The sequence below is a fragment of the Sitodiplosis mosellana genome, unplaced genomic scaffold, assembly GCF_009176505.1.
Source record: "Sitodiplosis mosellana isolate CC-2019 unplaced genomic scaffold, AAFC_SMos_1.0 Smas_scaffold_6226, whole genome shotgun sequence".
NCBI lineage: Eukaryota > Metazoa > Arthropoda > Insecta > Diptera > Cecidomyiidae > Sitodiplosis > Sitodiplosis mosellana.
This window is the reverse complement of record NW_022601467.1, coordinates 19,088,046-19,113,129: the sequence shown is the minus strand read 5'-3', so window position 1 is coordinate 19,113,129 and position 25,084 is coordinate 19,088,046. Positions and strand designations below refer to the sequence as shown.

Genomic DNA, 25,084 nt, shown 5'->3' with positions numbered 1-25,084 from the left:
ACGACAACGACAACGACAACGACAACGACAACGACAACGACAACGACAACGACAACGACAACGACAACGACAACGACAACGACAACGACAACGACAACGACAACGACAACGACAACGACAACGACAACGACGGCACACGAACGGAAAAGTGTCTCAAGAAGTGGTTTTCTACGCGTTTCATGAGTTTTTATGATGATCTAAACCAATTTTGCGAAAAAAGTTTTCGGGACCAATTCCTATACTTTCCCTTGACACGTTGTGTACGGAAAAATAAAAAAATTCGCGAAAATGAATTATGAGTTCTGAATATGCAAAAGTGAAACATGAATTTACATGGGCAGCATAGGAGGTTCATGGTTCACTTTTGCGTATTCAGAACTCATGATTCACTTTTGCGAATTTTTTTTCTTGATGCGGTTCAGAATGTTTATTCCTGTATTGCCATTTTCATTCTCATAGCCTCATATAGCATGCCGTGCGATGCTCAATTTTAAACAATTTGTTGTGACTTTTCAGTTTGAATTCGACACATACCTACAAAAAAGAATTTGAGTATCCTTTGCGATTCCACAAAGTTCGTTGTTTTAATTCAGCAAAATCACATCAGAACCAGGATTATAAGATATTTTGAAATAATACATTGTTAGTGATAATGATGAGGCTATTTAGCAAAGAACATACTTGAAATATCTAATCATTTTTGATTGGTTATTTGAAAAGGATTAGCATAGATTCAGAATTGATTTCAGTCAAGAGATATTTTTCGTTTTTTAAGGTAGTGTAAAATTAGTTATGCTTTTCTGTTTCAAGCACTAGTTTGTTCTGATCTACTTTACCGCGAGTTTGATCAGTGTAAATTTTATTTCTTACATATTCATTATTTATTGAATTGAAATTAAGATAAAGGCACGATAATGTATTGCAATTGAACAATGATATTCATTAGATTATTTTACAACATTTGTTGAATTAATCTGATACTTTCAAAAATGTAACATTGAATTTATTTGAACGTGGTGGAAAATTCAAAGTGGCACAACATTACAGTCGTAATTGTTCAAAAGAATGTCATTTAAGGAACATTCGGAACGGATTTCTATTCTTCCAAATATAATTTTAAAGTCCTTGCGTCCCTACCATAATTTTTGGTATCATGATTAGCTGAATACTCGAAATCATTTGCATCGGTTCCAACGAATCGAAGACTATTGTCGATCATCCACCGAATGGCCAGTTTTTCATTTGGTTGTGTTGCCATCAATTTCACTGGACCTTTTTGGGTTGGTCTTTGGAATACTCCGATCTTGTATTGGTCTCCTTTTTTCTCCAACAAAACATCAATGAACTTAAGAATCCCTTTGATATTGAGTACAGTTTAAGGATCTTCTTTCAATCAAATCTTTCAATCGGTCGACTAAATCACTCACTACGTCTTCATCCTTCGTCGGCCGTCCACTTACCCAATCCTTACTATTAGCTTTTGTGATGACAAATCCAATCGCAACACGATACTTTTCAATGTTTTTAATCAGATCGGTTGCATGATTTGCTGATCTCATAAATAGCTCGCCTCTTTCCAAAGTAATATCGTCTTCTTCGATTGCAAACACGAACTGGACTGATTTTCCTGATTTGGCTAATTTTTTTGATTAGATGTGACGCCAATAATTCGTATACGACACCCCGATCATCCTTGAGCGCATTCCAATCATAGTATGTTGTGGATTTGAACGATGTGTTCGTTGGAATGGTTTGTGTACGTTCAAAATGGTTAATGCGACCGTTTGTATCGTTAAATATATGACTAAATGGCAACGCAATCCCTTCCATTTCGCCATCGGTGAGAAGTAACGAAAGTGAAGTTTTGCCAGTATCACCGTCTCCCAGTATAATAAAAGCTTCTTTTTCAGGTTGAAACACTTTTACATTTCTGTAACACTTAATTTCATATTGACTCTATTTGGGGAATTTACTTTCATAGAATCGAATTGATTCATAATGTCATACTGAGCTGTTAGATACTGATCGAAACGATTCATCATATGATATCAGGACGGCAAGTTGTCAAAATATATAACAGCTATAGTGATTGATTAGGCAAAAGCAGGCTTTGATACGGCATAAATTCTTCTAAATATATTCTTAGCTCGCTAAGCAGTAGTGAAGACAAGCAGACTTTGTTCACCGCAAAGCGAGCGCGCCGTATTTATCGCATGAATGGATTTACCGTGATGAATTTACGCCGTAGCAAAGCCTGCGCAAAAGCTCAACATTTGGACTTGCACACGTGCATCTTGGAACTTCGTTTTAAAGTTTAACACTCATGCCCTGTTCAAAATTGCGTCCAAAAAAATCTCGGGCTCGATTCGACTTATTAACAGAGAATATTTGTTGATCTTCTTGTTTTTATGTGGTGCCATAGTTAGTAGGACTTTCAGACTAGTAACAGACATCCACCAAATAGAATTTTGGAAGGGCAATTACGCTGTTTGTCCAAGGTTTTGATTTTTACTAATCATATATGCTATAATTAGCTTTTCTACTCATCTCTTGTAAGCGAGCGAAGTATTTTGAACTTTTTACATGATGGGATATTCTAAGAACTAATAATATTAAACCATGATATTGGTATTGTGTAGAAAAGCAAACCATTTCACCTCAGTTTCCTTCTTTTTTAGATCGATGCTTCTATTCAGGATGTCTTGAGTATAAAACACCTAGAAAAAAGATGACAATGGCAAATGCTTTTGGTTTAAATCAGAATAAAAAACAATAATTTATTTGATTGTTCGTTCAATATTACAATTCATTTAACTTATATTGATGCATTTTTGTGGTCCTAAACATTATTGTCAATCCAAATGTATAAATCCACTCGATTATTTGCTATATTTTTTGTCTATGTATTTTTTTTTTCATAAGGATTTTCAATCCCAATTTATTTCGAATATGATTGGATAATTTGTATTTAGTATAAAAATGCTTTTGGGTGTGAAGAGAGGCACATGCCATAAGTACTTTGCTGGTATTTTAACGACGCAAAATGTGCATGTATTATATTTTTTATTTGAGAAAAAAGAGCCGAGCTCTTTGTTCGTAAATCGGAATGTGTCGTTTTCGATTAAACAATTACATATTCGTTTTTTTTTTTTTACAAATGATCAATTTCCCTAAACCTATGGATTTAACTCACTTTGCAGTGTAAATAACTAAGATGGCTCTTATTCTATGGAATGATCGTGAATGTGGCTCAAATTTCGTTGTTCGTTAAACATTTGATTGGAACAAATATCGTAGTTCGCATTTGCCCATGCATATTTTGTGTATGTGTTTGTGTGTGCACAAGCCCATTTATTGCTCATTTCTAAATGAATCCATTGTTTGTTTGTTTTTTTTTTAAAGTAAGAATTTAACGCCTAGCTCTAACTAAAAAGAACCTGTTCTATTTTTTTCATTAAATATTTCTAGTTTTGCGTGGAACATTAGGAAAATGTTAACGGTTGCGTCTTAATTTTCCTGCCATTCTCTCATGCATTGGTTTTTTCTTTCTTTCTTCTACATTCTTCGCGCCGAACAATTAGAACGATAAATAAAATTGAATTATTAACCTAAAGTAACTCATTCGTAATACCTACAATAAACAGAGACCTTACTAAAAGCTTTTCATTTGTTATTTTTTTCTTCAATATTTTCACGTTTTGCGATTTAAAAACAGTTTTTCCTTTTTCTGTTGCTGTTGTTGTTTTTCTTGTCACTGATAAAGTCTAGGAATAGGTGCGGAGAGCTCTAACAAAATATTTCTTCATTTTAATTCCACATTTCTCCGACTCTCCATTTATTACACTTTAAATGCTCTAAACAAAATTGATTTGTTTCAAAAAGATTTGTCACTTTGTTCGTTTTGTTTGTCAGTTTTTTTTTCAACTTTAAAATATGGTTTATAATTAATATCACACTGGACCGTCAAGCAATACTTTGTTCAAATGTACATATAAATATCTTCTGTTGCGGCGGAAAAGTTGTCGCTTCTTCCATTGTCTTCTAATTGAAAAGAGCATTTGTTTTTTTTCTTCGTTGCGAAATGATTTCATTCGAAAGAAATCTATCATTGGACGGATAGAGTTAGAAGTTGGCCAATAGACGGTTAGACGGGGCCTCACCTCGATTTTTCGTTTCCATTCTTAGTATTGCTTGAGCGCATTTGTTTGTATTTTTTTCTCTTTCAAAAATCTTGAAACAATTCGAAGACACATTAAAACGATGTAACACGCGTTGTTTTCGTCGGTGACTCGGATTCAATTTGAATTGCTATTGGAATGAAATGAAATGAAGAATGAACGTTTCGTTAAAATGAATTGAAATTGAATTCCATTCTCGACACTCGTGCTTTCTAAGAGACCAACCAACAAAAAAAAGCATACACAAACGTTTCCAAATGCACACACAATTCGAAATCTAGGAAAATCAAACCGATAAAATATTATTGAAATTAACATGCTCTCTTTGTTTCCCAATGTTTTTGCTTTGTTTGCAAAATTTAGCATTCATTTGATAATAATTTAATAAACAGAATTCCTTCACATTGCACACTTAAACTTATATTCCTCGAAAAATGAAATGGAAATTTTCTTTGAAAAAAAAAATAGAGAAGGCAAATCATAATTCATGCATTTTTTTCTTGTTTTCTGTAAGCTTTGTACACAATTGGTTTTACAATCACTTAATGATGATATATTTTTTTCTATCGTTTTTATGTTTAAAAAATAGGATCGTCTACATTTTGTTTTGAATCGTTTTTCTCTTCTTTTCTTGCTTTCGATTCATTTATCGTAATTATTATGTCAAAATAATTTACACAACTTACTTAAACACCTAAAATCGGGAATGTTTCTTAAAATACCAGCCTAAAAATTGTCACTAAATTTTATTACTTATTCTAGAGAGACAGAGGGTGATTGAGTTTAAAAAGAATGAAATAAAAAATCGAATTCCATTTTTTATCTCAGCAGGCAAGAAATGAGAGAAAGAAATTCCACGCAATACGTTTCTCTGTCACACAGTTACTTGTTTTGATTTAAATTAAAACGTTAAAACAAAAATTTGCTTAAGGAAAATCTATTCACACGTTTCACATATAAAATAAATAATTTGTCATTGCTTTTTGTCGGATTTTGTTTTATCATTATCGAAATCGTGATGTCGTATCGCCTTTTTGGGAAAATTACAACTAAAACGTACGACCAAAAATATCGCATTCATAAAAATTCACTAAGATATTACGAAATAAATTGATCGACATTAAACTAAAATACTAATTTATTCGGGGACACAAAAAATTCTACATTCGCAAATTAAAATCGCTATTTAAAATAAAAAAAGATTAGAAAAAAGAAATTATTATTATTACATTCAAAATCTAAAATTCTACGTTCGTATCAGTTTACACATGAACGGTGAGACACTCGGAATCTAAGACTGGCGTCAATGTTTTACAGTTCTTATTGATTGAACGCTTACCAAAGTCTTTGTGCGGACTTTCTAATGAGCCGACGGTATTTTTGCGCATATCGATATTTTGCACTTTGTATAGTATTTGAGATCCTCGATTCGATTTCAATTTCGGTTCAATTGCATCGAAGTCACCATCACATGGGTAAATTGTTTGCGATTTACTTGTTGCACTTGATCCTTCGCCAAGCGAAATGACCGACACAACATCGGGCGTCGGATGCATACTCAATTCCATTCCACCGCTTAACGATGTTGCGCTCCCCTTCAATGGATTGGCCAAACGCCGGAAGTTCTCCTCATTCTGGATGTTGTTGGATTTTTCTTCGTCGTGTCGAGCGATTTCAATGTTTGGCGACAGATTTACGCCCGAACCATTGGCATCGAATACGCGTCGACGCCAGAAAAGGGCACCGAACGCTCCCAGAACTAAGGCGGCAATTGCCGTCGCGCAAACAATCATCAATAAAAATCCTGAACGAGATTGTTCATTGGTGACAAGTGCCGTTTCGACCTGATTTTGAATGGATAAACGATGGAAAAGTGTTAATGTGATTCGAAAATTGGTCGAAATATCCGATAAAAACTCATTGAATGTTCAATTGAAGTTACAACTAGATCTAGCCAATCATGAGTCAAAATTGGATTTGCTTTAGAAAAAATCTGATCATTCACCTTGACTTCCAAAATCGCCGCCAATGGAGCCGCTTCAATTTCTTCCGCTGAATATGTTGTCCCCAATGAACTGCCGCGTGATAACAACTCACCAAGAATTGATACCGCTTGCGAAATATATTCAGGATTCTTTGTTGTGGATGACTGAAAAAAATTGAAAGGCAAATTATAGAATCATGTTAAAAATCAATTTTCATTACAAAAAAGTGTAAAACCCCAATGGAACTTGTTCGACTTACGATTGTAACTTCGATGGTGTCATTCGTTCCGGTTTTCAGGTCGCACAAAAGAACCAGCAGCGGTGATTGCATATCGGTTTGGACTTTTACTAGTCTCGTACCCAGTAACGTTCGTAGGCTCAAGCAAATTCCTTCAACCGATGTTCCAGGTAAAATGATGCGATTTTGTAGCAAGATTGTGATACGTGCACAATTTTCATCGAGAACGGCTTGATTTGGCCAACATTCAACGGGAGCGGGTAGTTTTGGCGGAGCCACACGTCGAGATGGTTCTAAGCTGCGACAATCACCTCTTGGTATGCATGGCGGTGATAAGCAACTCTCTTGTAGTGTAAGCGGAACGCATACTTCGTGTGCATCACATCCACTCGACACATTTGAACGCAAACAATTCTTTAATCCGCACCAAAGATTCGAGCACTTTGGTTTGCCATTCACACAAATGCACGAGTTACAGTTCGTTTCATCGAGTTTATCTTCTGAGGTTTCGGCGCCGATTGCATTATACGGCGACAGTGATGTGGTGTTTAGACATACGGATGATGGATCAGATAGCACTGAAATGATCAAGATAAAAGTTGATTGATTTAATATTTTCAAAAAATGAAAAAAAAAACCATTTAGAGCTTAAAAGTTGAAATTTATCGATAAATTAAGTTTTAACGCAGAAAGAATAATTCAAACTTACATATTTCACATCTCAGTCCACGTCTACCTTTCGGGCAGATGCACGTGAAACCACCGATGCCGTCGATGCAAGTGGCTCCGCCCAAGCACGGTTGTGGTGAGCATTCGTTAACATTTATACGACAATCGGGTCCGCTGAATCCTTGAGCGCAAGCGCATCGAAACCATCCCGTTCCCGACTCACAAGTGCCTCCATTGTGACACGGCTGTCCTTGGCACTGATCGATTGGTTCTGTACAGAAAGCGCCACCCCATCCATTAGCACAAATACAAACGGAAGTGGCTTCGCCACCAATGATCGTCGGTGCACACGAGCCACCATTCGCACATTGACCGCTAAAACATTGCGTAATTCGTTCTGTACACGTTTTACCTACCGAAATCAAAGAGTTCATGAATTCAGTTGAAAAGCCTAATTTCTCGAAAATCAATTTCATTTTGAATGAAAATTAAAATTACCTGACCAACCAGGAGCACATTTGCATGTAAATTTCCCGTCTCCATCCAAGCACATACCGTTGATGCATGGATTTGGCAAACAGTCATTGAGATCTGAAATGCAGAATAAGAATTACATTGAAAATCGCGCAATGCCAATCAAAGCGGAGTAAATTGTTGTGAAAACAAACACTTACTGTGCTCGCAATAGGGCCCGGTGAAACCATAGTAGCACAAACAACTTTGACCGTTCTCTTTTGTTTCGCATTTTCCATGACCATTACATGGAATCGATGAATTCGAATTTGGTGCCGTACAACCGACTAAAGAATGAGAAAACCAAAAGAATGTAATGAAAATTCAAAGAAAAGTTGAAAAAAAAAATTAAACAAAAAGAAGAGGAAACCATATGCCTCAAGCGACACAGTCATATATCTTTCAACAGCATATAACTCATTCATGCAATTGATTCATTGGGTGTCGTCCATCAACACAACAAAAAGCAAGTGCTAGCAAACAAGGTGATAAGTGTTGAGAGCGCATATCTGTAGCCAAAAGTCCATTTAAATAGAAGTTTAATTACCATAACACGGCGGTGATTTACACGGCGTTGCGAGCAATTCACAATGGCGACCGGCACGACCAGCTGGACAATGACAGTAATAGCCGCCAGGTGTATTTAAGCAGCTTCCTTCAACGCATGGTGTTGGTGAACAATGATCTTCAGCCTCCTAGTTTATTGGACGAATAATACACAATTTGAATTAATAGTTGTTCGTTTGCTGGTTCGTCAGTCAGTCAGTGTTGACGCGCATTCTCTCTTGACGCTTTTATTTTCATCGGTGTTGGTCGTGTGATTCTCTTGGGTAATCTTTTTTCTATATCTCTCACGGCAACAATTGTCACGGTTCAATGCAGTATACGTATGCATGCAAGCCACTTGGCTTGGATTTTGTTTCTCAGAATTTATGACAACAATCATAAGTACGTATAAAATAGAGTGTATGAATAGTGTGCGGCCAGCAAAGGAAGCGAACCATAAAAAACCAGCTAATCACTCATTCAATTGTCGTCGTTTATGATGATTTAATTGATAACTATTTCCATTCTTATGGCTCATTTTCTCTCTTGTTGCTATCTCACTGCACCGCGCACAGTCATCGCTGAATGGAAAAACAAGCGACAAAAATCTCTTTGCGCACGTTCATTTCTCGCTAGCTCGCTCTCTTGCCTCAATGTTACCACCATTCATAAACGGTTTTTCGTTCTGTACATTTAATTTGTTACATGTTTTGCGCACGATGCACACGGATGCAACAATAGACGGGCAGCAGCGGCGGTGATGTTGAGATGCTCTGACTACATTGTTCGTTGGAGAATTCATTAAAACTCTTTACCATTTCACAATGGGCCATATGATATACGAGAATCAAAACACCTTAAGCCGTTAAGAAGTATGTCTTTGGGTATTCGTCTTCATTTTTTCCCCCCTGTTTCTTTGTGACTTCTCAACGTGAAGCCAGTGACAATATCAACAACTAGATGAATTATATTTGTGTGAATTGGAATAAATCTCGTTGTCGTGGTTTGACGAGAATGAATGGTTCTAGTTCAATCGGTGTGATTTGGTCTCATTGCTTTTATTATTGCTCTCGTTGAATAGCAATGGTTTTTATTTTGTTCAATGGAAACGATATACACAATAAAAAGATTGAAACGATCTATTCTAACTGCACAAAATAAATTCAAAGAAAGTTATAAAGTTGTAATCACACCGCAATTGAATAGGTCTTTGAAGCATCATCGCCGTCGTCATCATCGTTGTCTTCAAAATCGATTGGATCGATGACACATTCTCACAATTCGAAAAACCACCCGATGATTAATTGCGCATGTTAAATTAAGCTTACGCTGGGTAATTTTGTCTGTAATCAGATTAGCAACACGATTTACCGATGATTTGACTGCATTCATCAGTTTTCATCGTTATGGTATTCTTTATTTTTTCTTCTTCTTCTTCTTCTTCTTCTTCTTCTTCTTTCTCTCGGTTTGTCTCCTTATTCTTTATCTGTCTTTATTATTTTGTCTTATTGCCGTGGTGTCGCTCGAAAGTATAACACGTCAAGTGTATGGTGTAAACCGCGTATAATGACGATATATACTTCGTCGTCGATATCGTCTGACCAAAGATCAGACAGAGAAAGAGTCCGGATTCGGTGCGTATGAATGAAAAGACCCATGAAGAAGAAGAAGAGAGAGAGAAAAAAAGCCACGCGATTTATACAGCTCAATGCGTTAATAACGACACATGTCATCGACGATTATAAATCATGCGTACGCGCTTCACTTGGCCAAGGCGCGAATATTACCCTCGTCGTGTCTCTCACACGAGACAAGAATTGCTACTTTCCTATTCGCCCATGTTTACGATGTTGCTGTGCTGTTTGCATACGGCACATGTGAAGTCGGTTAATTAAGCTGTTACAATTTGCTCGTGGCGAAGAAGAAAAAAAAATAAGCATAATCCGTTACGTGTGGGAAATAGAGTCGATTCACATCGTGAACGAAAAAAATGAAATTCAATTTTCAGTCGGCCAAAAATAAAAAGAAACCAACCAAAAAAAGTTGACAAGTGAACCAATTCGTGATATCAGCATTGGTCATTTGATTTGAGAATAGTACTCAGTTGTTGAAATTGATACGAGGAGAAAGAAGAAATGTTTGAATTTGGCAAATGCGTAAATTAAGATGTTGGTCATTGGGGGATTTTCCGCGTGCGCAATTCACCCAATCGTAATTCCTTTCATTTAATTTGGATTTTGTGTTGGGTGTCGCTTTTTTCTTTCTTCATCTGCTTCTTTTCAACTGTCAAACGTGACATGACATGAAATGCTTGAAAATGTAGTTTAAACTGATCATAAATAATTTTTAAGCATCGTAATAACATATGAAACGGTACAAAGGCTTAAATGTGGAGTTTATTCAGTGCAAAATTTTCCACTAAAACCATCGGCTTTACACACAAATCGCATCGTTAATACGCGCTCAAGCCCCGATACTTTTGCACACACACACACACACACACATACAGAAGGATGGAAGCAATAAAGAAAAATACAACAACCGCACAGTTAAAACAACAAGGCAAGAAATTTAAATCGTTTGCCATCTCAATACCACTCACTTTATTCCACGTACAAACATCATTCACAAGCCGTCGATGATTTCGTGAGAGTTATCTTGTGTGCAAGCAAACTCAATGTAAAGAAGCAACGAAAAGAAACGACGCACAGAGAGAGAGAGAGAGAGAGAGAGAGAGAGTGAGAAACACGGCAGCAAACCGGCGTGTATTTCTTTCTGGTTTACTGCTTGAAGAATGGGAGCAAGAGAGAAGCACAAAGTCCAAGTGATCAAGAAAATAGATTGCGATCGCATTTTCAAAATTAAATTGATTTCAACGCGTTCACGATAACCGTTGATCACTGCTCCCTGATTTCATACCCGCACAAGAGATTATTGTCACCATGAATATCGGTTTTAAACTTTGGCTGTCGCCATTCGACCATGGCCCGATGCTTAAATCAAGCCAAAGTTTTGCGATGAACACGATCAACGAAATAATGAAGAAAAAAACCGCAGCGTCCAAAATGAAGAGAAATAAAACGAGCCAAAAAAAAGAAAAGAAAAGCACAAAAAATAACGTTGATTTTATTACATACCTCGCACAGTGTTCCAGAGTATCCGACTGGGCAAATGCATTTAAATTTTGCAATCATATTGACACACTCTCCGCCATTGGCGCACGGATTCACCGCGCATTCATCAATGTCCGTTTCGCAATCTCGTCCTGTGTCAGGCAAAAGTGAAGTCGAAGCGATGGTTGCAACGGGCGAACGAGCGTACGCGCACAGAGGGAGCAGGAAAACCGAAATGAAAAAGAGCAGAGAAAAAAATCGAGTCAAATTAATAATCTAAAATCATTAATTCAAAGCGCAGCAGAGCACACAAACACACACACACACTGCATACGGTGGTTACGGCTGAAACCAAATTGGCAGCCAAACGAAGATGCAGGAGAAGGAAATGAAAAATGTACAAGAAAAATGATTCTCACAGAATTTTTGAGATTTGAATAATGATTTGATGCTGTAAGAAAAATAGATATTTATCAATGGAAGCCCAGCATTGCGCATTTCGAATCGAAAATTGCAGGCCAAATGATAAATAAATAAATAAATGCAACGACAGAGATAGCGAGAAAGAGTGTGTGTGCACGAGCAGCAAAGAAAAAAATAATATAAATATATTGCAAATAGAAAGAACGTTAAGAATGTAATGCAACATACCCGTGAAACCGTTGGCGCAAGCACAATGATAATCGTTTACCAAATCGATGCATGTTGCACCGTTTTTGCATTGACCAACACAGTCATCAATATCTTTTGCGCATGTCAAACCGCTCCATCCTTCCAAACAGGTACACGTAAATGCGCCCGGCGTATTCGTACATGATTCAGCATTAATGCATGGTCCCAATGCAGACGATGTATTTGATTCGCATTCATTAACATCTGATGGTGGTTGTTGTTGTTGATTTTTATTTATTCGTGCGGTTCATTTATTCATTAAAGAGACGGAGAGTAAAAAAAAAACGTGAAGTAAATTGCGTTAAACCAATCATTTTAAGTAGGAATTGAGTAAAAACTAGCCGCAGCACGTAAAATCGAAATGGCAAAACGGACAGAGAAGAAGAAGAAAGAGACATAAATTGAACGATTTTCTTGTTATTCGCAAGCATGCGATTTTCCTGTTTGATTTGGTGATTTGGTTGCCATTTCGAATTGAGAGCCGGGGCGCGAATTGATCACACTTGATGGATGGTTATCAAATGGATTTCTATATACATATTGTCGCAATGAGAGAGAGAGAGAGAGAGAGAGAGAGAAAGAGAGAGACACTTACCGACATCGCATACATCACCCGTCCATTCCGGAGGGCATTCACAACGAAATCCGCCAACAAGGTCAATACAGGTTCCAGAATGTTCGCAAGGATCTCCAGAGCACTCATCAATATCTACGTTTTTTTTTTCATTCCATTTTGTTTTGTTATGCACATGAAAAAAGAAAAAAAGAAGAAGAAAAAAAAACTCACAACATTATAAAATGAATATTAACCGGAAATCGTATTCAGTCCATCCAATGACATGAGACTGCCAACAAAACGTTTTTTTTTCCTTTGTTATCCAATTCATTTTCTTTCTTCGAACTCAACACAGCAAATTAATAGGTTTATTTCTTCTGTTTTATTTTTTTTTGCAATCGTTATAATCAAGTCGACCAGAAAATCTCCGTGTTCTTGCTCTTTTTCTCCCTCGCTTGCTATGCGCTAAATTGAATAGCAAATAAATTTGAGTGCGCGCTATGTAAAGCAGACGAAATGCAATAAATTTTGTAAGTAATTTTCCAGTCGCTGTTCGGTGTTTTTTTCTACCTCTTTAACTATTTCGCGTTACCGTAAATGTCAACAAACATTTACACGGTGTGACTTGTGACTTTTAAGACTAACGGCAGCCATTTGTGGAAAATGATTTATTTGCATCGAAACTGTTGCTCTAAGAACGCGGCGATTTGAGAAAAGAGTGAGTGAAAGAGACACACACAAACACACACATTCGTTCAATGGCATGGAAAAAGTGCATGAAAAACGAAGTCTTAATTTACATCTAATTTGAACTATCCATTGAAATTGTGCACATAGAAAAGTGCACACACGAGAGGAGAGTCGGTACCTTTTGACGTTTGATGTGAATGAAATAAACGAGAAATGGCTTATTTTTTTTGTTCTACCAATTAAACGGGATGCCAATGAGTTTTGTGTTTGTGTGTATGTTTGTTGCCAAAGTTCACTTTGATGTGCAGCGCTGCTGCTGCTGCGACGAACGCGTTGTGTGAATTTACGCAGTAGTTTAATAAAAATCACATCAATTATTATCAAAGTGTTCTAGCTAATGGGCTGATGCAGCCGCGTCTTGATTGCTGTAATTCCTTGGATTCACCATATGATTGACTAGAAATTTGTAGAAAGGATCAAAAGTGCACGGTCAGCACTCAATAAACTCATATTTACTTGCATCCGATTTAAGCTAAATAAAACATTTCACAAGAGGCACAGGCTCAGCCGCACTCTCGCACTCTTCAAGCAAATCGAGCATTAAATTTACTGTAATATTCTTTTAAATGGTCAATTAACTTGAAACGATTTGTTATTTCAAGCACATTTATTTTGAGTGTGTCTACGCGACTACGATTTTTATTTCTACCCATTCACACATTAACGTGAATGAATGAGCATTTCGATTGCATAATGCAAACATAAAAACAATTATTTTTTTTTTCTCTATTTCTTTCATTATAATTCCAACACTAAAAATCCTTCGACAATATGCCAACGTCACTTCCTTTCTCTTGGTGTGTTTGGTTTGTTTTTGCAGTGTTTTTTGTAAGAAAATTTTTCTCGTTTGTACCGAATAAATCAACGGAAAAAGATTTAATTCGAAGTCATTGACAAAATATCTCGATGTGTGAGCGAGAGAAGCCAAAAGGGCATATAATACTTACTTATTTCACAAGTGGATCCCGTCCATCCCGTGGCGCATGTACAAGTAAACTCATTGACTGGCGGTGTTGGCGATAATATCGACGACATTTTCGCATTGTTACTCAATAAAACGCTATTAGATTCACTGGTCGGTCGTACACTAACTGGTTTACCCATTGAACTCATACCGCGCATTCCGCGTCGAACTACAACAGCTGTCGTTTGTTCGAGTGTCTTATCGCCCTCTTTCCGGCCACTGCCATCATACTTGGTTGGATTCTGTCGAGAGAAAGAAAAATGCACACGTAAAGAGAGCGAAAAAAAAACAAATTCATTAAAATCGTGTTTATTCCACATCAAAGAAAAATACTGAAAATTGCAAGAGAGGACATCTCCAGTCGAAAATCGATCACAAAAATGGGGCTAAATGAAGAATAAAATAAAAACAGTCGATTTTGTGTATGTGTTTACACAATTTTCAATCATATATGATTGCAAGTAGCGTGTGTATAATTTCCAGTTCAGCAATTATTCTGACATTCTTTTCGTTCTGCTGCTGTGAGCGGTGTCTCATGAAAAAAAAAAACGCTTACGCAAAAATTGCGTACTTTTGTCAATCAATGCGAGCGATCAAGTTTAGATATTCTTTGGCCGTTTTCTACCCATTGAACGAGTGTCGTTACGTTTTTTTCGATGTCGTTGTCGTTGTCGTCGGGAAGTATGTAATCAAAAAGCCATCAATTAGTGTAATTCCTCTTTTTTCGGTTTCGTTTTTTTCTCTCTTCATTTTATTGAAAAAAAGGACAAGTAAAAAAAATTTGCTGCCATCACAATCAGTAGCGAAAAGAGAGTGCACAACTTGAATTCACTACCGAAGAATGCAAGCGTCAAGCATAAAAGGAAATGATATGCGCCAATTGAATTGAATGATTGCACTCGAATTCGATACGAATTGATATCGAGAGTTACGCGCGTTCGGTACACTGAAAAATGCCGTCGGCAACCAATTAAACGACCGAAAAAAAAGAGAATAAATTGATTATCATATCGGTGACCCAAATGAAGTGATGAAACGCCTTCACGTTCAGCGAGTGTCGACACGGATTTCAATCAACTCGCGCCCGATCAATGAGACTCATTTAACGTAATTTTTCGGCCAACCGGTGATTACTTGGAAATGTGTCGTTCACGAGGCTGCTTGCATTGAAGGTCGCACACGCTGCACTGTTTTTTTTCCCTTCTTATTTCTCTTTGTCAATCACAATTATCAATCACTTAGTTTGTTTTTCTTGCTATTCTCAACTCCTTGCGGCGGCAATTCCATTAACCGATACCTAAGTGATTCGATATTGATGATAATAAAAGAAAAACGGGTGGAAAAAGTGTACCAATCAAAGCCCATTTACAAATTACACTGCAATTGTAAAATCGATCGATCGAAAACGGACGTAGCGAGAGACTTGAAAACGTGAAAGCGAGAAAATAACCATCGAAATACAATTTGAATGTACCTTGAGGGTACACGTGCCACCATTGCGGCAAGGCTGGGTTGCGCATGGATGTTCAACGATTTCACAACGATCGCCCGATAGTCCTTCGGTACACGTGCAACGATATCGATCTGGTGCAATATTCTCACACGTTCCGCCGTGCAAACAAGGTTCATGTGTTCCACAATAGTTCAGATCTATTTAAGAGAGAGAGAGAGAAAAAATAAAAAAAATAACGAGAATTAGAATTACAATTGGACATAAAATGGAAATTCACCTGAAAAAAAGCCTTAGCGTTGTTTTTTTTTACTACGTTTCATTCTAAAACGAGAACCGTCTAGATTTAACTTAACTTAATCCAATATTACAACAGATTGTGCAATAAATGAGCTGGAAGCGCAAGTGTAAAATGAAAGGAAGAAAGGAAAACAAATGTTTACTTTTTTTTCCTTTCGTTTTGTGCGCGGCAAATACGTAATTCAATAAAAAAAAAAACAACATTGTATGAAAATGAACATACATGGGTAATTATTTTTACAAACATCGAAACAGATGAATGATGACCTAATGTGTATTGCAAGCGAAAGGGTTCGTTTGATGCAATAGAAAAAAATGCGAATAAACGAAACGACAAAGACAAAAAAAACATTCGGTGACCTAACTAACTGAATGAAAGCATCTGATGATGATTCAGTGCTATCGCTCAGGATCATTTCACATTTGAAAATGGGGTGAGTTGGAAAAAAAGAAGAAGACAGTTTTTTTCGCTGTTGCTGTTGATCGAATTAAATGAACTTGATTTTGATGAACGTGTCTGTGTTTCATTGAAATTCTAAGTTATTTTTTTGAACATATGACCGCACTTGCTCTGCTGACACAGTTTTTGTTCGTTTCCTTCCGCGCGCGCGCGCATGAACCCGCACACATAAAATGTCCTTTGTGATGTATATTACAAACCGCATGATAAATGCAGTGCGTAATCAATTTTCAATTTGGAATGAATAGATCCGGATGTGCAAAGGGATGATTTGCAGTGAACATGAACCACAAATAAAAACGGCAATCTGGCAGAGTTCGGATAAAGTGGTAAGGGAGAGGAAGCGAGAAGTCATCAAATACACACACACACACACACACACACACACACACACACACATGAACCAATGCGTATGTGACGTTCATATATCATACCAACGATCGCGTCACGCATCGGCAACTTTAAAGTGTGTCTGTGCGTCCGCGTGTGTATGTGTATGTGTGTGTGGATATGTGCGCGCGGTGCATCTTTCTGTCTGTCGACACTCGACCGCGCTCGTTATTATACTCTCTTTACGCATTTGCACATTTAAATAGTGTAACAATGGAGAACAATTGCCTAACGAACCGCTCATTGTTTGTCTCATTGCACGATATGAATACACGATACTCAAGTGTGGTAATTTTTATTAGGGACAAAAATAGGGGTGAGATTGTTAAACTGTAATTTATTGTTTGTATGTTTCTGTTCCTTTTTTTCGTTTGTGTTGTCATTTTCAATTGTTGGACTATTGGGATGTGTATATTTTTCGGGTAAGGTTCATGGTGTTTCGTTTCGGACGTAGTGCGGATGCGGTTGAAAATTGAGAACAATAGATTGAAACATGATTTTGATAGAGTGCAACGCGTCAATGTGTATCTTTCACTGGCATATCCAAATGTGACGGACAATGTTCGTTGCATTGGACCCATCCCAATAGTTTCAAATAGTTGTTTGTTCAAAATTTCGATTTAAAAGTGGTTTATTCCGGAACAAGAGGGATCAATGCGATTTCTTTTTTACATTCGAGTGATTGCAATTGATACACTTACCTTGATCACATAAAATGCCACCCCAGTTAGTGTCACAAATACACTGCCAAGCGCTTCCATTACAGTAGCCATGCCGACATCCAGGATATACTTTGCATTGATCACACAACGGTCCTTCCCATCCAGAACGACACCTGAAATTGAATGATTTTGATTTAAATTGAGAATATTTCAATGGATTTGTTTTCATTAATGTAACTAACAATAATAATTCAAACGGAAATTGGATACTTTCAACCGAAAAACAAGTTGATGTTTTTATTTTCATTTGAAAAGGCTAAAAGTTAATGGTTAAAATTTTGTTCACGTGAACGCGATTCAGTCATAAAAGAATCAATGTGTCATATTATGAGTTAATTGTAAAATTGCGCTTTTGTACACCCAACGAATGATTCTTCGAAGAGCAAGCGTCCATTCATTAAGAGCGCGTTTCAAGTAGAAAATAGAAGACCACCGCGTGGAATACGTGATGACGGTGTACGATCATTCCAAAGGGATATTCCGAGACGAATTTTCACATTTCGATTTTTTTTTCTTTCAAATCATTCGCTATTTAGATGAACAATATGACGCATATTTGTTCCATTGTATCTTTTTTGTTGTTATTGTTGATGCGGAATACATATCGTTAAAATCGAGCTGCCGAGTGTCGGTTCGATCTTTTCATCGATTTTTCTTATGGGTTCGACATTCCTTTTCCATTCACAATGGCAGCCCTGTGCATTAGTGTTACGACAGAATGAGAATAGAAAAATAGAATTTTTCTTTTGATGACGTCCATTCGTTCACTCCTTCACGGCCGATTCTGTTGTTAATTTCAAAATTCTAGGTAATTTGATCAAGTGTGTAGTGTGTGTGCGCGCCTGTACGCTGTTTCGCATTGTAGAACCGTACCAAAATTATTTCATTTCAAACGTAAATTATTAACTATTGAACACATTCTAAGCGGTGAACGAGTAGAAGAGAGAGAGAGAGTGAGAGAGAGAGAATGAAATAATAACAAAAATAGTAATAAGACACATACCGAAACACATGTAAAATTTTCAGGGAAAAATACAAGTCGCGACGACAACAAATGTTCGATTGTGTCGAGTGGTGCACGGAAGAGAGAGAAAACCGAAACGCTCGGTTGAAAAGCGCGGCGGCAGCATCAACAACAACAACAACAACAACAACAACTCATAATATCGTGTGTTACAATCGCGCCCAGCCTATGCAAATACTTTGTTATGGATTTGCGTAGTGAATGACGATGGCATACACAACAAGTACATGTATCCCCCGCGAGAACCAGTGTAATAAGAACATAAAGTGTATAATAACCGAAGAAAAATCTAATAAGACGAATAATACCGTAACGAATGGCTAAATGAAGTATTGAAAAAGGCCGGCCACCATACGTGCACACGAGATCATGGATCCGCACACCGCTCATCGCCATTTGAACAATGCAATACTCAACACTTTCTTTTCGCTTCTACTCGATCGTTCGTTTCAAATATTCCATGTGTAATGAATGTAGCCATTACCATGAGAATGTTGCAACAGAATGTAACACAAGGATATTGTCAGATTTCGATATTGAACATGTCATATGCACACAAAATATTGGAAGACAACGAAAAATTATCTCCATCATGTGAACTCGAAACAGTTGATCTGTTTTGCGGCCCAAAACCAAAATGAGGGAACAAGTCGATGCGCTCCACTCCGAAACGAAGATTCGCACAAAGCGTAACGAAAAAAAATTTATCAAAATTTCGCATAGTTTTTTATTAGTCAGCTGACTTATGAAGAAATTGATATGAAAATATTCAAAGTGAATGAATAAAGGAAATTGAATGGTTTTCTCGACAGGTTCGAGATGGTGATGTGACAGACTAAAATTCTTTTTCAAAATCATGACTAGGCTCTACATTTCATGTAGTGCCTGCAAAGGGTAGATTTCAATGGTAAAACTAAAGAGGACTGAGCAAGGAAGACACTTGAAGATTACTCGATAACTGAAAAAATGGCTATGCCGCAGGCTAGTTTTAGTCGATAATTTGTTTATTTCTGGTTGCGACGTTTCGGACACACTCGGTGTTCCATTATCAAGCACTACAAAATCAAAAAAGTGTATAAGTAAACAATATAAACAAAAAATTCTGTTCATCACAGACTCACAGTTAGAATGCGTTTTCACGCAAAATTGAAATTCTCTCTTAACGCGAACATTTCGATCACGTTCGGTGTAAATCACAGGAAATTGGTTTTAAAAATACAAAATACTTAAATATTTAAATGTTTAAGTAGTGAAAAAAGTAAAACTAATTGGAATTGAACAGTCAATATCAATGAATGTGAATCATTCTCCTTCTTCTTCGTCTATCGGTTGTGTGACAGTCATCGGATTCGCCGCATTACTGTTGACATTTCGCCGTTGAGATTGTGTGTTTCGGGCTTTAACACTTTGAAGTACCGATGCGTATGTTTTTGAGATGCCTTGAACATCTCTTCGTAAATTCATTGAATCGTTGCAATAAATATGAAGACTTTCGTTGACTAGTCGCCTTGACAAAAATTGCTCAGTATCAAGAATTGAAACATTCTCAAAATCCGGTTGGTGGCCGGTATTTTCCGCATGGATCGTTAGTGCTGTTTTGTTGTCATCACTTTTCTCATCAGGCGCAACGGGTTTAACGTAATCGGGTGTTATGTGCTTGGTGCTCGTTTTGTGTGCATACATACGGACTCGAACGCGATTTTTAGTTTGTCCGACGTAGTTCTTTGAGCACGGTTCATTCTCTTTTCCACGGCAGGGGATTTTGTAGATAGCGTTTAGAAGAAGTCAAATGGCTTCTTTCGTTGGGAAAAAGGTTCGCTGTGCCAGTTAGCAACCAAAAACTGCCGATTATTAAGCTGTTAGTGGATGTTGAAGATTGCATCAAAACATTGCCCGGATATGATGAGAATGGCGATTGGATTAACGATAGGGATATTGTACGAGCACAAGTGGCTAACATTTTGTCGAACATCCAATCGAAACCCGATTCAGCCACTCCAATTCAGAAGCTCATATCAAACATTCATACCGACTGCATCCAATTTTTGAAACAACACGACGAATTAGTTATTCTAGTTGCAGATAAAGGCGGGTGTACGGTGGCTATGAATAAAACCGAATACGAGGCAAAAATGCAGCAACTTCTCGATGATAAAATGACATACAAATGCCTAGGCAGACGATCGCCTCTAGTTCGACTCGAAAAACGAGCGAATGAAATCATCGAGACACTCAACGAATGCGGTGACATTGATTGGAAGCAGAGAGCAAGGATGAAAAAGAATAACACACAAATCTCGAGAATTTATGCTTTCCCCAAATTGCATAAACCGGGTCATCCACTACGTCTCGTGAATTCAACAACAAACAGCCCAGCTTCAGCTCTATCCATTTGGCTTGATTCTTTTCTCCGTAACATCATTCATGAAAAATACGATGTAAAGAATTCGCAGCAGGTGAAAGAGAAATTGAGGACGATAACACTTGACGAAAATGACATCATCGTATCGCTGGATATCGTTTCACTTTTTCTGAGTATACCGATCCGGCAAACCATCGATTTGATAATGAAAAAATGGAGAAAGTTGTACAGAAAAACGGCCATGTCGAAAAAGATCTTCGTTGAATTGCTTGAATTCGTACTGCTTGAAGCAGCTGTCTTTGCCTACGGTGACATGTATTACCAGCAAATCGACGGAACAGCAATGGGCATCAATGTCGCACCAACCATCGCGAATTTTTTCACCAATGAGATCATCGACCAAGTGCTTGACACCCTCGATTGGACACCAAAAATGCTAATGAAATATGTCGATGACATTTTTGTAATAATTCCTCGCAACAAACTTGACGAATTTGTGAGTAAATTGAACGCTGTTTTCCCACAGAAAATCGTCTTTACGGTCGAAAAAGAAACAAATGGAACCCTCCCGTACCTTGATTTGCTGATTCAACGCGGTGACAACAACGACATCAAAGTTGATTGGTACCAGAAACCAACAGCCGCAAATCGCATTTTGAATTTTCAATCCCAACACCCTTTGAAACAAAAGGAAGCGGTTGCATATGGTTTCTTCAGTCGAGTTTTATCGATTGTGGACGACGAATTCAAGCAAAAAAACATCGACAAAATCATCAGCATCCTACGTGAGAACGCATATCCAATGCGTGTAATCAAAGCACAACTCAACAAGTTCATTAGGAATCAGAACCGACCGCCGCAAACGCCATCACAGCGAACATCGGAACCGATTCGAAGAAAAAGATTTTCGTATTTCCCGGTGATTTCTGAAGACATTAAACAAGTGTTTAAAGGGAAGAACGAACACTTAGAGCTCGCATTCAAACCGATGAATCAATTGGGCGAGACGGTGTTCACAAAACTCAAACAAAAGATTGAAACACCCGACCAAATAAACGCTATCTACAAAATCCCCTGCCGTGGAAAAGAGAATGAACCGTGCTCAAAGAACTACGTCGGACAAACTAAAAATCGCGTTCGAGTCCGTATGTATGCACACAAAACGAGCACCAAGCACATAACACCCGATTACGTTAAACCCGTTGCGCCTGATGAGAAAAGTGATGACAACAAAACAGCACTAACGATCCATGCGGAAAATACCGGCCACCAACCGGATTTTGAGAATGTTTCAATTCTTGATACTGAGCAATTTTTGTCAAGGCGACTAGTCAACGAAAGTCTTCATATTTATTGCAACGATTCAATGAATTTACGAAGAGATGTTCAAGGCATCTCAAAAACATACGCATCGGTACTTCAAAGTGTTAAAGCCCGAAACACACAATCTCAACGGCGAAATGTCAACAGTAATGCGGCGAATCCGATGACTGTCACACAACCGATAGACGAAGAAGAAGGAGAATGATTCACATTCATTGATATTGACTGTTCAATTCCAATTAGTTTTACTTTTTTCACTATTTAAACATTTAAATATTTAAGTATTTTGTATTTTTAAAACCAATTTCCTGTGATTTACACCGAACGTGATCGAAATGTTCGCGTTAAGAGAGAATTTCAATTTTGCGTAAAAACGCATTCTAACTGTGAGTCTGTGATGAACAGAATTTTTTGTTTATATTGTTTACTTATACACTTTTTTGATTTTGTAGTGCTTGATAATGGAACACCGAGTGTGTCTGAAACGTCGCAACCAGAAATAAACAAATTATCGACTAAAACTAGCCTGCGGCATAGCCATTTTTTCAATTAAATTCAACAATAGTCGACAGAACCATTGGTTCATGAACCACCAATTACTCGATAACAATAAATCTATGGGCAGCGATGTAGTCCGAAAAGCGTAAATCTCATTTAAAAAACCGAAACCTGAAAAAGACCACGCATGCCTTTATTAGCTTGGCAATGCCGTGATTCGAGCCATGCAATGAAACTATGATGTACTATTGAATTCACTTTTCATCACGGAGACAGAAAGTTTCTTTTTTTTTGTTGGTTTCGGTCGAATGAGAAAATCGCCTGTGAATCACAAATGTAATTTTATAACAACAACAAAAGAAGAGAAAAATATATATTAATATAATATATTTAAGAAAAGAGGATGAAAATCGCGACTCAATGCTGGAAAACATGAATTATTTGTGTTCGGTGTGAGTCGAAGAGTTGGTTCTGTGTTTTTAGTTACTTGGCAGGTTGCACCGACACCGTGTGCATTTCTTTCTCCCTCTCTCTCTTCATCGGTTGCAATGTATGGCTGCTATAATTTTTGTATAAAAGGTGCAAAGGTGCCTTGATTCGGTTCATTTTAACTGTTTTTGCTGCTGTTGCTGTTAGTTGGCATGTAGCACGTCTCGCTTTTCTCTCTGCACTCTTTCTCTCACTCGCTCACGTTCTCTTCCTTCGTCGAACTGAATTGTGGACTCTGTGCTGGCATGCCAAATCGTTTTTATGCAAAATGATTCTATTTTTCTTCCAATTCTTTATCATTTTTCTAGTTTCGCAGCTCAAAAAAAAGCAGCAATTCTATGGGCAATCTTGCGACGACTCGATGCACACAGCTTAACACCATCTCCGTCCTATTCGCAATATTTGCTCCATGCCAACGTGGTTGGCTATGAGATGATTCAGTGCTGTGTATAATATCGAGTTGTCGTTGATGTTCAACAACTAAATGCTAATACAGAGATTCTTTTCGCGACTCGTTTTTTTTTCGTGTATGTGCCATAACTCGATGCAATTTTTTTCTCTTCACATTTCTGCATATTCGACGGTTTTTTTTCTTCGTTGGTTTTGTTCTGCTCGTGTACTTACACGGTATACATTTGTTAAGCAATGTATGAAACTAGCGCACGTAAAGTCGAGTGCCGCCAACGAATCAAGTAAAATGATTAAATCTTCATAGAAAAAACGAATATAGATAAAAATTTCAAAGCCACGGTTTATCTTTCATGAGTTGGAATTCATTTTTTTTTCGTCATTGTTATGTGAGTGCAATCATCGTCCGATCTCGCTCTTAGTATCATAAAAAATACTTTATTATTAAGCTGCAGTCGGTGTCTCATTTGGATTGTATTCATGAACAAATTGAAGTGCCATTTATTGTTGAGTTTTTTTTTGGTGATTAATTAATTGGCCGTTACCGCCATTGATCAATACATGAATGAGTTGATCGGAATGTCAATTCAGTACAATAATACCTGTCATGTTAATCACTTTATTCACGGGTAATTGGCGCACCAAAATTGACCAAAACACTGTAAAACTCGTTACCTCGATTTAATGTGGTCCGATCGACCCGTTCGGCCACGGTGAATGTGACAATTTCAAACCAGAGTTAAAGTGTGATTTTGTCATCGTTTATGTGTTTGATTTTTGATCGAAATGTCAATTGTAATTTTCGGTAAACATTTCATGTCGTGACAATTGACAATTTTCTAATCATAGCCATCAAATTAGCACGCAGTTTTTTTTTCCTGTCGTTGATAAAAGTGTATGTGTTCAACGTTCACGAATGCAATGAATGGTTGGTTTGACATCAAGTGTTTCCATTATGATTTGCCGCGATTAATGGGCAATGCACACATGTACACAGGATGCAATCACTGTGCAGTGCGGCGCATGAACTAACTTTTTATTCCCTACGCGTTTGTGTGTTTTTGCGTACCAGCTCGCGTTGCTCTAACGCGATTGACTTTCGATTTATTTGCGCTTATGACATATTACATATTATTATTAATTATTTGTTTTCTTTTGATTTGAGACAATTACTCTGGTTCCCTACTCCGGTACACAATTAATTGTGAATGCGCTGTGGCGATGTTGTTGCTGTGAGAAGAAACGTGATCAATAATGCATGTCTTACGACAATTTCAATTCGCACTGCACTGCACTGCGCTGGCTGATCACTGAATATGTATCAGAAACACGCATGAAATGCGCTACATTACGAAAACTTGACTGGCTGGAAGTATCAACAGCAGCAGCAGCAGCAGCAGCAGCAGAAAACGATGATAAATAAAATGAATTGGTTTAATTATGATGGTTTTAGCTCAATGGCGCGCTTGATTGA

The 25,084-nt window shown here is 37.5% G+C and overlaps 2 protein-coding genes across 2 annotated transcripts in view; one reads left to right on the top strand and one right to left on the bottom strand.

Moving 5' to 3' along the window:
* Window positions 1-2,751: 2,751 nt before the first annotated feature.
* LOC129577813 (protein serrate) overlaps window positions 2,752-25,084 on the bottom strand; it is a 119,616-nt gene continuing 97,283 nt past the window's right edge. Inside the window, exons 7-19 of the mRNA XM_055465409.1 lie at window positions 17,486-17,619; window positions 15,659-15,834; window positions 14,168-14,426; window positions 12,510-12,623; window positions 11,894-12,118; window positions 11,267-11,394; window positions 8,131-8,278; window positions 7,745-7,870; window positions 7,569-7,661; window positions 7,111-7,482; window positions 6,423-6,979; window positions 6,184-6,327; window positions 2,752-6,022 (exon numbers count right to left, since the gene is read on the bottom strand). Coding sequence (XP_055321384.1) covers window positions 5,441-6,022; window positions 6,184-6,327; window positions 6,423-6,979; window positions 7,111-7,482; window positions 7,569-7,661; window positions 7,745-7,870; window positions 8,131-8,278; window positions 11,267-11,394; window positions 11,894-12,118; window positions 12,510-12,623; window positions 14,168-14,426; window positions 15,659-15,834; window positions 17,486-17,619 — 3,058 coding nt within the window. The 3' untranslated portion in view covers window positions 2,752-5,440. The remainder of the gene's footprint in view (window positions 6,023-6,183; window positions 6,328-6,422; window positions 6,980-7,110; window positions 7,483-7,568; window positions 7,662-7,744; window positions 7,871-8,130; window positions 8,279-11,266; window positions 11,395-11,893; window positions 12,119-12,509; window positions 12,624-14,167; window positions 14,427-15,658; window positions 15,835-17,485; window positions 17,620-25,084) is intronic.
* Window positions 20,026-23,070, top strand: LOC129577814 (uncharacterized). Its single transcript, XM_055465410.1, has 2 exons — window positions 20,026-22,601; window positions 22,668-23,070. Exon 1 carries the CDS (start codon window positions 20,636-20,638, stop codon window positions 22,418-22,420), a length of 1,785 nt encoding a protein of 594 aa, XP_055321385.1. The 5' UTR covers window positions 20,026-20,635; the 3' UTR covers window positions 22,421-22,601; window positions 22,668-23,070.

Excerpts from the sequence above, each read along its gene's own strand:
- LOC129577814 (XM_055465410.1), top strand. The coding sequence starts at position 20,636 with ATGAATAAAACCGAATACGAGGCAAAAATGCAGCAACTTCTCGATGAT.